Below are 13,012 nucleotides of genomic sequence, written 5' to 3'. Positions count from 1 at the left end.
GATCGACCATGTAATCTTTGCATGCTAATTGCAAATATATTGGAAAATAGTACAAGAATGAACCCACTCAGAAATCCATAGAATTAGGGGGAATGGCAAAACTCAACAGTATTATGTAAAAATACCTATGTTGAAGGAAAACCCTATGTAATGTTTTATAAGTGGTTCCTTTTACAACAGCATTCATAATAATTTGGTATGAAATTTACAACCAAAACACTGCGAATAGCAATAATCAAGACAAATATTTATGTGCAGGTTGCACTTCCCAAAACTGGGATTCTCTGGTCTGGCAACATCTGTGGAGTGGCAGGACCAGGGGTGATACTGGACACGAGAGCCCCAGGTCAGGACACTATTAGGAGGAGTTCACACTTTTTTTCCCTGATAAAACCTGTATTAATTTCTTCTCCAAAATATTGCCAAAGTATTTAGAATAGTCAATGACTATATCCCCCATTCTGCCTATACAGCAAAAACATAATAAAACCATCCTAAAGTCTTTATAATTTATTTTGCAAATGCACATGATGATGCAAAACTAGCAAGAGCAACCTGTGCCTGAAAACTCTCCCAGAAAACAATTTTTCCACAATGATTTTCAATTATTTTATGTTAATAAAATGATGGCCCATGTTTAAGGAATTCATGATAAAGCAAGAGACAGGATAAATAAATATAATGGTCTGAATAATGTAAACAATGTGCACATATTAAGCAATCATAGGAAGTTTCAATTTGCCTTTGTTTCAAACTTGATATAAAAATTATGAATGTATATGTCTAGTTATTGCAGTTTCTAATATTGCACAAATTCAGAAAGTACTTGAGGAGTTTTAAGGAGATTATTTTTCAAAACCATAATTCCACAATGAAATTTAATCTTAAAGATTACACCAGTTTTTACTGCTCCATTGACTTCATATCCTGAAGTTAGGAATGTCTGACTGTTCAATTTTACTAGTTCTGTGTTTTAACATCTTCATTGATACATCTACCCACTCCAATGAAAATGTAGTTTCTTTCCTTTTCCAACTTTTTCATTTTTATGGTGAAATTAATACACTTGTTTGTTTTTTACAGTGTTTGTGAATCAGCACTGCTAGAAGCTAACACAGTCCTATGGTTAATTAACTGATGCAGCAATCAAAGGCAATAAAGGACAAATTACCATCCTGGTTATCTCCTACACAGAGACAGTGGCTATTTGTATTTTTAAATGTACTAATGAGAGGTTTATTTTAAACTGAGTCAAATTTAAACTTTATAAATTTAAGCTTTCCGCTACACATGGCTGGATGCCTGAAAAACTATGACCAAGTGGGAACCATGGGTCCCTGATAAAAATTCACCTGAATCACACTTCTGAGACAGAAGAGGGCTCTGGGACAGAATCAGGGACACAGAATGGGACTGAGACACTGTCACACACACATCCCTCTCATCTGCTGATATCTCACTTGTTTAATTATGCTCCTAAGCAAGTCATCCCTGTGGGAAACTGTGTAAATATAGTATCTATGTTTGGGGTGGCCAGAATGTAGGTCCACTTTCATGCTGCTTTTGAAATGGTCAGATATGCTTGTGTTTGCCGTAATTGAAGTTGGGACCTCAATTTGCTCTCTTGATTCCAAACGATACTATTTACCAAATAGTGATGTCATGTTAAGTACAGTTACTAACATTTTGGTCCTAATATAATGAGCTGACAGTTCTTTTAACCAATGAAGAAAGCATTACCTGCAGATTGTCTAGGATGATTCGGAGAGACTGAACTTGTCTTCGGACAGCACCAGAGAACCTTTCATATGTAGATGCATCATATTCACTCATCTGGATCTCCTTTAATCTGAAGCAGGAAAGAGCTAATACATTAAGAATGTAGTCATATAAAAACCATCTAATCCATTTCAACAGCGAAAGGTAAATTTGTTTGTTGATAAGGACTAGGTTCAAACAACATTGAACTGACTTTGAGGAGTAGCAGCTGCTTTTGTTAAATTCTGAGGTTAATAATAACTGTTGTTCACAAAGCTTATGTCGCATTTAAAATGTATCGGGGTACTAATCCCGTAGCAATCTAGTATCCCTTTGCTTTAGTGATTAGGTTGCAAGTCTTATGTTTTAACAACTGTTATAAAATTACACAAGTGTTTTCTGACTTGGGTGTTGCTATATATACATAAGGGGCGTGTTAGGGTGTGTGTTTTTTTTTTTTACTTAACATGAAATGCATTTTAAACATTCTGGGTAGCCAACATTTAACACAAAGATAAAGGTCAAGTAATACTGTGCATGCCTGTCTCAGTAGACTCATCAGTACCCTTTAAACATGCTCCACAAAGTAAAGAAACTTCAGAACAAATGCAAATTTTTGAATAAATGTTTAAAGGTACTGTTCCTGAACAAAAAAAGACGGTGCATTCTCTTTGATCATTCCATGACAATGTAAAATATCAGGCTCTTGGGGAAGTGTGGAAGGGCCTCAAAGCAGACAACAAACAGTACTGTATTGTCTGAGCACATTAAAAAACAAAAAAAGGTTCAGTGCAGCCTCAGAGAAAAGTGCCTATGGAATCCCAAGGCCAAATATTATACTTTGTAAAACTCAGCATCAATATGTCGTCAGAGGAATGCTTTGGTCTCCAGCTCCTCTGTGGACACAACTGACTTCAGACACTGGTTTTGCTACCCATTCATTACGTGTGTCACCCCACACCCCCAGAAGCTTTACTGTTTATGTATATCCTGTGGGTGTTGCTACTTCGTACAGTGCAGCATATTAACAGAAAAGGGAACACAGGGGGCTTACTTGTAGCACTGTAAGAATCCGAGAGAATGTAGCAGAAACTTAATGTTAAATGTTGAACTATTATTTGCTCTTCCAAATCTCCATTGTGAATTCCACTTGGCAATGATGACCTGGTTACCACTTTTTGTAGGACTCCCTTTTGATTTTAGATCATTCAGGGTTAAGCCACGACGATGTCTTGCCATATTTCCTATCTTTCCTACATAGCGGAATAGTTTGCTTGTGCCCTTAGTGTCTCTTTGAAAAACTTCCAACTCTTCAACTGTTTTTCCCCTTAGACTTTTTTCTTAGGTGATCTTACCAATTATGCTAAAGCTTGTTTTCTTGAAATCCATTGTTGTTATTTTGCTGCTCTCCCTCCTAATGCTGGCAGGAACTTTAGTCCTCTTAAGAACGTCATCTGAGTTATAACAATTTATATGGACCAAAGATTTGACTTTATATCATTTAAAAATAAGTCATTTTCCCTTTCAAAGATCATTTTCAAAGCATTTAAATGGGAATGTTTGTTGGATATTGAAGTCTGACAATGGCATTTTTTTTACTATCTACTGTAAACTCTTTCCTATCTGGCATTCTATCATGCGGAACTCTCAAATAACCAATATTTTAACCATAAGTAAATTGTAAATATGTTTTTCATAAATACAGTACAGTGAAAGTAAATACAAATAAACAGAGCAAAGGCAGCGTAAGTTTATAATGTACAAAACTACTGTTTTTGTAAAATAAATTACTCTGTGTACATTTTTGTTTGTTTCTTAATATCTAATCTTATTTTTCTTTAGTGTTATGTATTGCTAGATATACCTCTCTATTTTCAGAATATTTGAATATCCAGCAGCTCCCCAGTCTCGGGGCTGCTGGATATAAAAGAGTTTACTGTATATATAATCTGAATTCTTCATAATGTGTACATGATTATGCCACTTTTCATATGAGTAGGAGCACTTACATCAATGGCCTGGCCAAATACTTACCCAGGTAATTGCAAAATGCCCACACAAATCACCCTGTTATTTTAACAGCATAGTTTCAGTTAGATAGTATTCTTCACTTCCTATCTTAAATGGTTAAACAGTATGAAGGTACTGCTAAACAGCTGTTATTATGCAGTGTTGTTGTTGCTGTGTTGATCCTAGGATGGTAGAGAGACAAGTTGTGTGACTTAACATCCTTTAGTGGACCAACTTCTACTGGTGATAAGATTCTGCCATGATTTTATCTAAACAATTTTACCTATCTTTGTTACAATGCTATCGTAGCACTGTTCTTGTTGGCTGCGAGGGGGTGAAAGATGGAAGGGAAATGGAAGTTAAAATAAAATTTGAGTACTAACCTCTGTTTAAAGGCTTTTTCACCCATCTCTCTTGCAGCTCTCTTCACCTCCTCAGGAACAGCATCTTTCTCAGCCTGAGATATCTGGTAAACTTTGTGGCCTGCATCCAGTCTATAGGGCCCACCTTTGCCGCCCAGCCCCGCTGTGTCTCTCCCACCTGGAACAGTTGTTATGAAAATCAAGAATGCCTCATAAGTGACATAAAGCTTCCTCTTTTAACTCCCTAACCCTACTATCCACCAATGTATTTGCAAATTTGTAAAAAGTTTCCCTAGGTCCCATGGAAAATACGTTATTTGCAACTGCAAAGAAATGTGTACTACCAATGTGAGTATATAGCACTGTAAAGCAGCATTCTGACTCCAGTTTTATATTCCTAATCTACACTGTATTTTGATCAACATCAGGTCATTTACTCTTCACAGGTGAAATTCAGCCCTGTGCAGAGAGCTTGCACTCCACTTAACTCCTATTTTAAATCGTTGAAGCTATTAATGTTGGTTGCTGTAATCTAGCAATGGAACTCCAGAATTTATTGACTGCGTGCCTATGGTTTTCACTGCAGTATACAGTTTGGTTGCTGTCATATCATTCAGAATTTAGAATTAGGAAACACCAAACTCTTGGGATGCATGGACTCAGGTATTAACAACCTTAACCCAGGGTAAGAAATGAAGATTTCTAATATCCGTTTGCCTAGTCCTGAGCATCTGATATTTATGTGACTATGAAGAACTTTTTACCTTCCACAAAATGTATTCAGTGTGTCTTAAGAACTGCCAGCAGGAAAATAATATCATGATAAAAAGACCTCTGAAATTTATAATCACTACCAAAGTTACCTAAGCCACCCTTCAAAGACTCATGCAAATCACGAGAAGACAATGAATGCGAACCTGTTCCACCGGCCCATGTGTTTCCACCAATATGGGGCATGTTGTCTGGATCTATCTTGCCATGCTTAGGGGAGCTCACATCCAAACCACTGTCTCTCTCAATAGTTATCTGTGAAATTAAAAAGGAAGCAAATTGCAAGTGTCTGATTATTATACCTATCCCAATGGCATAATGAAAATACACTGTGTCCTCCTTCGAAGCCATGTACCAGGGTCAGCCACCCTAGGCACGTGGCAAGTGAGCCTATTTTCACTGGTACACAAGGAGGGAGCTTAGCCCCGCCCCTCCTCCCCCATGCAGCCAGGAGCTTGCTCAAAGCCGTGCCACCTGTGGATCAGCAAAAGATCAGCTAACGTTACCAACCACCACCTAAATGGTAAAGCTCTGCGTCTTTACTTATTTATTAATGAAGTAAACTTATTAATTAATTATTTGCTTATTATTAATGAAATAATAACTAGGACCATTAGTGACTGTAAAAAGTATCACTGGTTACCCAAGACCATACACAGAGGTCAAAAGGTCAAAGTTCAACACACTGCCTTGGAAAGGTTGCTGACCCCGCCATAGACTAAGCTTGAACACAAGAGATGTAATGTTTCATAGGCCAATAAATACAAAACACTTAGTAGCACGCAAGAGGAGAAAAGTGAGAGATATACAGGCTCCTAGGATACTGCAAACTAACCAATCCATGGAGCAGTCTTGGCACTTGTCCATACTAGGAAAAGAGGTATTTATTTAAAATGTAATAACGATCACATTTAAAATCTGAACATACACATGAAAAGGAATAGTTTTAACATATGCTGCTTAGCTGAGTTGACCACCTTAACCAGCTAATATGTTAAAACTATAACTCCGTGACCTCTTTCAAGATGTCAGCAACGAACACTCTGAACTTCTCTTCACTCACAAAATAGGTACAGCAGGCATTGGAACTGTAAATTTCCTGCACTTCTATACCAAAATATTGAACCCTGTCCTTAAATAAAGTTCAAATTACAGTCATTTTAATCCTGGACTTCCCTGTCAAGATGGCCAACAAATGTGATGCTTGTAATGGTGGTTTTCTGACACGTACATCTGTCTGCTAGGACGCTGGACTTTGCCCAGCAGTTCAAGGGACACAAAACAGCAAACAGCTGTCCAAAGGCAAAGGCAGCATCAGCCTGGAGACATTCTGGCAAAAGAATGACTTTCTCATTACATCTCCTCTGAGTCATCTAGCAAAGCAATTCCTAATGCACATATTTTCTATATAGTCATAATTTTGTATAAACTAATGCTATTTACTGTTACTTGAAATATGACAACACTGAACTGAGGGTTAACATTGATCTAGATTGTATGAATGAACTCCTCCCACCCCATATGTATTTTATATTTGTACTACTGTACAATTGATGCATTCAGAGAGTAGACAATTCTACTGACCATTTAGGAACAGGCTCCCTGGCATTAGCAGGGTTTCCATTAGAGCTAAAGAATAACTTAATCACTGAATTCATTATACGCTGCAGACTCAACACAACATTGATAACAATTCTACATGTTTCTGTGATTTGAAACCAGATTCTAACAATAGTGTATTGACAATTGTTCAAAGAATATTTTTCATTCTTATATTATTCGTATTAATTCATAAAGGTACAATAAACTCTTTGTGAATTATGTCATCACTGTTAAATAAAGATAAAGATTTAATTTGATAAATCCTACTAAATTTAACATTTCCATATGAAAACCGAATTCAAAAGCACATGACAGATGTTTGCCCTTATGTTAATGGGCTGTATAATATTTTTGTGAGGGGGGTGCCTTCAGGGTACCTTTTAGTGTAATTGCTTGAATACCATTCTAAACATATTGGAGAGACTGGGTATAACAAAATTGCTCAGTTTATTTAAAAAAATGAATGTAGGCCTTACAAGATATAATGAAAATATTTATTCTTTAAAAAGAAACTACAAACATGGAAAATTTTCTGCACTTCAGCCCTCATGGACCTTTTCTCTATTGAAAAATAAACAAAAATCCTACAAAGGGAAGCTTTATGCAGCTGACTTTGCTGATATTCAGCTGGTACTTCTTCTTTTGCTTCATTTTTTCCATTACACAAAGTTCACAAAATGCTGGTTATTTGAAAGACAGACATTTTTGATATTGGAAAGCTACAGCATGAGTGGAACTGCGTACTAGCCTATGTTCGCAATTTTAAAAGTAAAATAAAATTACAAAGCCCTAAGTAGTACCCACCCACTTTTCAAGGGCAGACCCAGCCTTACACACTGATAATTTAATTAATATGTTATATTTTCTTCATAACTTATCAACACTATTGTTTTTATTTTGATTAGCAACATACCTTTTTACTTTTAACCACAGCAAAACAGTCAATATTATTTTAATTTTGCTAAAAAATTAAAACAAACAAAAGAAACAAAGCTAAGTGAGAGAAAGCGAGTAAGAGAGTTAGAATTAGTTTAGCAACTTGCCCTTACTAACAGTGGTGCTGGAAAAATCCCTGGAGTGAGACTCACGAGTTGCACCATCCCCACAGCCCTCTCTGAGCTCGTCACAGTTCCTTAGCGGTCAGGCTGGCTGCCAAGACGCTTCATACAGGGTCAGCAGCAGAGACCCTGGGCCCAACAGCTGAGGGGAAAGCTAGGAAGCAGCAGAGGCTCCAGGCCAGCAGCGGAGCTGTAACCAGCAGCAGAGCAGGACCCAGAGCTGGTGATAAAGCCCCTGGGCAGCAGTGGGCTCAGTGGTTAGAACACCAGGAAGAGCTGCAACACCCCTGCCCTTCTACTTCCCATGCCTGTGCTTACTAAGTTCTCTGTACAAAAAAGTAGTCTTTAAATATTAACAAAATGATTTATTAGGTGATGAGCTTTTGTGGGACAGACCAACTTCTTCAGATCTGGAAATTCCAACCACCAGACTTATCTACAGAGGACACACTTTTTGTTCAGCATAGTAAGATGTCTAGAGAGTGTACGGACTCCTGTGCAGCAGCTTGTGTTTGTAGTCTTTTTCGGTTAGTTTTATAACAGCTCCAGAAGGGAATGAAATGATTCACAGCTCCTTTGGAGTCCTCATATGAATGAAAAGCTAGCTTCCTGAAGGAGGATGAAGGAGGTCACGTTGGTTTGTGAATACAGGCACAGAACTATAACTTCGTTTTATCTGTAGTGAATGTACATAGCTGCTCTCTATCATTTTGAAGTACACTTTGCATAATTTAATAAAAACACAAAATTGTTCTAAATGAATAATTCTTAAGAGGGAAAAAGTGGGGAAAACTGAAGATTAAGAAATACTACTGTGTTCAGCGTTTTACTCCCAAGTCCAGCCTCTAGCAGTATGAAGGATTCTTAGCTATATGGTTTATATTTAATAGGTTACCCATTTCAAAGTTTCCGAGAATTACATCCCCCAGCTTCTTTCTGGGGACTTAAGCACAAGCACATTTCCCACAGGATTTCATTGGTATACATCTCCAGACTGTGAGTGCATGTACCTCTCTTTATTGTATGGACGACAAATGATTAACTAAATTTTTCCTAAAGCCTTTATTCAGTACCCTATGGAACTTCGAAGACATGACAAGTGTAGCACATTTGCTAATCCATTGGAAATAATATGATTACATGCTTCTCTTAACATAAATATACACACCACTGTGTTAAACAATATCTTGAATAGGGTGAAGGCTGCTGTACATACAGTTGTTGGAATGATTACACCTACTCTATTAGACATGAAAAGCTGAGGTAGTAGACTTTTGTTTCAATTCACTAGCACTCATTCAAACAAGTTAATGGTTAAACACCCACCCTTACTGCTGGCAGTGGCAGGGATGGGAAACATGGGGCAGCATAGAGCTCTGGCAGTTGCACATTCAATTAGGAAGTATTCTGCCAAAATAAGGCTGTAGTGAGGCTGAAAGTGATAGATCAACTACAAGGCACACCTTACCACTGCTTAAAAATAAAGCGTAGTCTCTTTCCTAACTCTTAGGCTATATCTACACTTGCTCCCCAATGCTCCTGCAATGAACATGTAGCACTTCATTAGTAATCTCCCATCAGCCTGATTACCACGGCCCCTTCGAAATAGGGGGCAAGTCTAGACATAGCCTTAGTGTCCTAGAACCGTCTTGACCACAAAGTAGGAACCCTGTTAAAGTGCAAAGAGAAGGCTCATTTTATTGTTTTCTCTGATAGCATAGTTGTGCACCTCACGGAAAAAATTAGCCCAATGTCATTTTCCTATTATTAACATATAGGACAAATAAATGGGGCAATTTATAATCATAGTCAAAGAAAACTGTTCCCTTTTCTTTAAAATGCAAAGTTCTAGCATTGAAAAGTTAATAAAATCCAGATTGTACTGGTGTATCAGTAACTTATGAAAGGACTTTTTCCTATACATCATTTTGGAAGGCGCCACGATATGAAAAAAGAAAAAAAAGCAATCAAAACCAAAATGTCCCAAATGAATAAGGATTATGTTTCCCATAGAATGAAGTGTCTCCTAATGTGTTCGTGTATAAGATTATGGATTTTCCTGAAACTAAACTGTTTAAACTGCAAAAAGGATATATAAAAATGTTGCCCCAAGTGACATTTAACAGTTTGTACTGTTCACAGAACATGCTCTACATAAACACTACAGCAGTGAATACATATTCAAGAATGTACTAAAATTCCTACTTAGACGACATTGATATCAAAAACCAAATCTGCATGATGTTATGTAAGTATAAAACAGGGTTCAATGCCGCTCTTTCTCTTTAATGTAAAAGAGTTTCTGGTGAAGGTATAAATAAAATGTTGTATAATCATGTGAGTAGAAAACAGTTGGGAGGGACAAGGACTCTCAGGAAATCAAGAAAACAACCAACCCCCAAACAAAAGCCCTACACTGCTCTCATTGCTGTAGCTGTGGGATTTTATCTTGATTTCATTAAAGTTAATAGAAAATCTTCTATTGACATCAATAGTGCAGACATGAGCCTACAGGAAAGGGTCATTTTCATATAGAGAGGAGTACCTCTATTCAGAGTTATCAAGAAGACAATAATAAACATGTTATATTATGCACTTTCAATGCTGCCCTCAAGTTACTAAACATAATTATGGTATTAGGGTTAGTGCTGGATGAAATACTCAGAGGCTAAGTCAACACTAGACAAAGTAAATCAACCACAGATACACAATGTAAACTATGGCAATTGCGTAGCTAAAATCGACATATCTGCGCTTGGCTAACTGGGCCGTCTACACTGCGGAAGATCAATGGGAGAAACTCTACCTTACTCCTCCTTGCATGTCACAACCCCTGAGAGGTCAATTTCATGCAACCATACTGGACGGGCAATCTTCTGGAGCAGTGTAGACATAGCCAGAGTGTGGTTTTGGTTGGTGTGGTTGTACAGTAAACACTTTCATATCTAGCAGACCCAGGACTGGGAAGTTGCCAGATATTCTAGATAATAGAGAGATGTACCTACCAATGCATTACACTAAATAAAATCAAGATTAGATATTAAGAAACAAAGCAAAATGCATTCAGAGCACTTTACAGCAGTGCCTTGATTTACGTGAGGGTTGCGTTCCCACGCACCCTCATGTAACTCAAATTTCGCATAAGTCCATGGGTGGCTTTTCCCCTGGTGGAATGTATGTTCTGTAGCCGTAAAAGCAGCAGGAGTACCTGGAGCTCCTTTTGAATGGGAGGTTCTGGGGTTCGGGAGCAGTTGGGGAGGGTTAAGCCTGGTGCTGGGTTGGGTCCATGGGAGGGGGCAGCGGGGTTAAGCCGAGGGCGGGTTAGGGCTGTGGGGAGGCAGGGGGTGGAGTTGAGCTGCAGCCATGTGCAGCGGGAGGAGGTTGAACGGGGGCCCAGGAGATAGAGCCAGAGCCACATCAGGGGGCGGTGAGCTGGGCCACGGCGGGTTTGAACCGGGGCTGGGGAGTTGAGCCAGAGCCACGCGCAGAGGGTGGTAAGCCAGAGCTATGCAAAGAAGGGGGGAGTTCAGCTGGGGGTGGGGGGATGTGTTGAGCTGGAGCCATATGCGGTGTGTGTGTGTGTCTGAACCAGGGCAGCGGGGTTCAGCTGGAGCCACGCACGGGGCGGGGGGATGAACCAGGGCAGGGGGGTTGGTGATCAGGAGCCATGTGGGGGGGTGGAGCTGGAGCCATTGGGGTGGGGATTGAATTGTGGCTGCATGGGACTGCGGGTGGGGTTGAGCCAGGGCTGTGGGGGAGCAGGATTTTGAGTTGCGCTTAACTTATGTTAACGAAATTGTGCATTTCAAGGGTTTGCTGTATTTGCCAACATTAGTCCTGCACATTGTAAACTTACTCTATATTTGCTGTACTTATTTGTATTTTCTTTCACTATACTGCACTTACGGAAAACATAACTAAAATTTACCTACAGTCAAAATGCCGGTTATTTGAGAGTTCGAGATGGAATGCTGGATAGCAAAGAATTTACTGTAATTTGCCTGGTTTGGATGTTGTGAAATGCCTTAAAATTATGGGCATTTTTGCAAAATTTCAAAATGATTAGATAATGCTTCAAGCATGTTTTTCACTATTTTCTGAAGTTTGTGAAAATACCAAAAGACACTTTAACTTAAAAAACCTTCCATTTCCTTGTTTGAAAAAAAGTTACTATGAGGATAAGGAGATAAAAAGAAGACGAAGTTCAAAGAAGTCACAGATGGAATGCTATCCCAACTCTGGTCTCAACATTACACTCATCCCTCACTATACGAGCACAACTGGATCTCAGCTTCCTGCTTGTAGGTGAAAACTCATAAGAGGAATACTTAATTAACATTAAAATACAACATAAAAGTCTCTGATTGGTACGTAGTGCTCCTAACCCAGGGAAGGGGTGACAGTATGTGGCGCTGCTTTTGAAAGGTAAGTGAACCTTGGGTTTGGGGGTGGGAGGTTAAAGGCTGGGGGCAGTTTGGGGCCACGAATGGGAGGGAGGGTTAAAATCTGGTGTTGGGTGGGGTCCGTGGGGCAAGCGGGTGGTTCAGGCTGCTGCAGGTTGGGTCCGTGGGGCAGGTGAGGGGATTAAGGATGCTGCAGGTTGGGTGTGCAGGCCCACAGGGGAAGTCTGGCTGTGGTAGGTTAGGTCAGCAGGGCCGGCAGGAGGTGTGTGGGGGTGGGTCAGGCTGCCATGTGTTGGGGCCACAGGGCATCAGGCTGCTGCATGTTAGGTCTGCAGGGCTGGCAGGGATAAGCCTGACGTGGGTTGGTGCCGCAGGGCCAGCAGGGGGGTTAGGCTGCCGGGGGTTTGTGCTGCGGGACCAGCGGCGGGCTCTGGCTGCTGCGGGTTTGTGCTGCAGAGCTGGCAGGGAGAGGGTCTGGCTGCTGCAGGTTTGTGCCACGGGGCCAGCAGAGGATAAGGCTGCCACTGGTTTGTGCTGCAGGGCTGGCAGCGGAGTCTGACTGCCACAGGTTTGTGCCACGGGGCTGGTGGTGGGGGGTCTGGCTGCCGTGGGTTGGTGCCGCGGGGCTGGGGGGGGAGGGGGGTCTAGCTGTTATGGGTTGGGGCTGTGGGGCCGGTGGAGGGTGAGGGTCTGGCTGCCACAGGTTGGGGCCTTGGGGGGTATGGCTGCTGTGGGTTGGGGCCGCGGATCTGGCTGCCATGGGGTTGGCAGGGGGTGGGGATTAAGCCTGCTGCAGGTTAGATCTGCAGACTGGTGGGGGAGTCAGACTACGGCAGAGCCGCAGGGAGGGGGTTAGGCTCGTATTAGTGGGGGAGTTCACTCATCTAGTGAACTAAGGTAAGTAAATGTGTCCCACGTTTAAGCAAGTACTCATAAGTAAAGTACTCGTTTAATGAAGGATGAGTGTATAGTACACTTACAAACATTAATTTAGTAAATATATATTAACAGGAATGTTATAAGCAAGACAAGAGAAGTAATTCCTCTG

General features: G+C 40.3%; 1 protein-coding gene across 6 annotated transcripts in view; it reads right to left on the bottom strand.

Moving 5' to 3' along the window:
- Positions 1–13,012, bottom strand: part of VWA8 (von Willebrand factor A domain containing 8) — a 279,042-nt gene that overhangs the window by 18,426 nt on the left and 247,604 nt on the right. For all 6 annotated transcript variants that reach the window (XM_074988426.1, XM_074988442.1, XM_074988464.1 and 3 more), the window contains 3 exons: positions 5,048–5,156; positions 4,152–4,308; positions 1,741–1,849 (listed from right to left, as the gene is read on the bottom strand). In XM_074988426.1, the coding sequence (XP_074844527.1) occupies positions 1,741–1,849; positions 4,152–4,308; positions 5,048–5,156 (375 nt within the window). The remainder of the gene's footprint in view (positions 1–1,740; positions 1,850–4,151; positions 4,309–5,047; positions 5,157–13,012) is intronic.

The sequence above is a fragment of the Carettochelys insculpta genome, chromosome 1 (genome assembly GCF_033958435.1).
Source record: "Carettochelys insculpta isolate YL-2023 chromosome 1, ASM3395843v1, whole genome shotgun sequence".
Classification (NCBI taxonomy): Eukaryota; Metazoa; Chordata; order Testudines; family Carettochelyidae; genus Carettochelys; species Carettochelys insculpta.
Note: the sequence above shows the minus strand (reverse complement) of the source record. Positions and strands in the feature narration are given on the sequence as shown.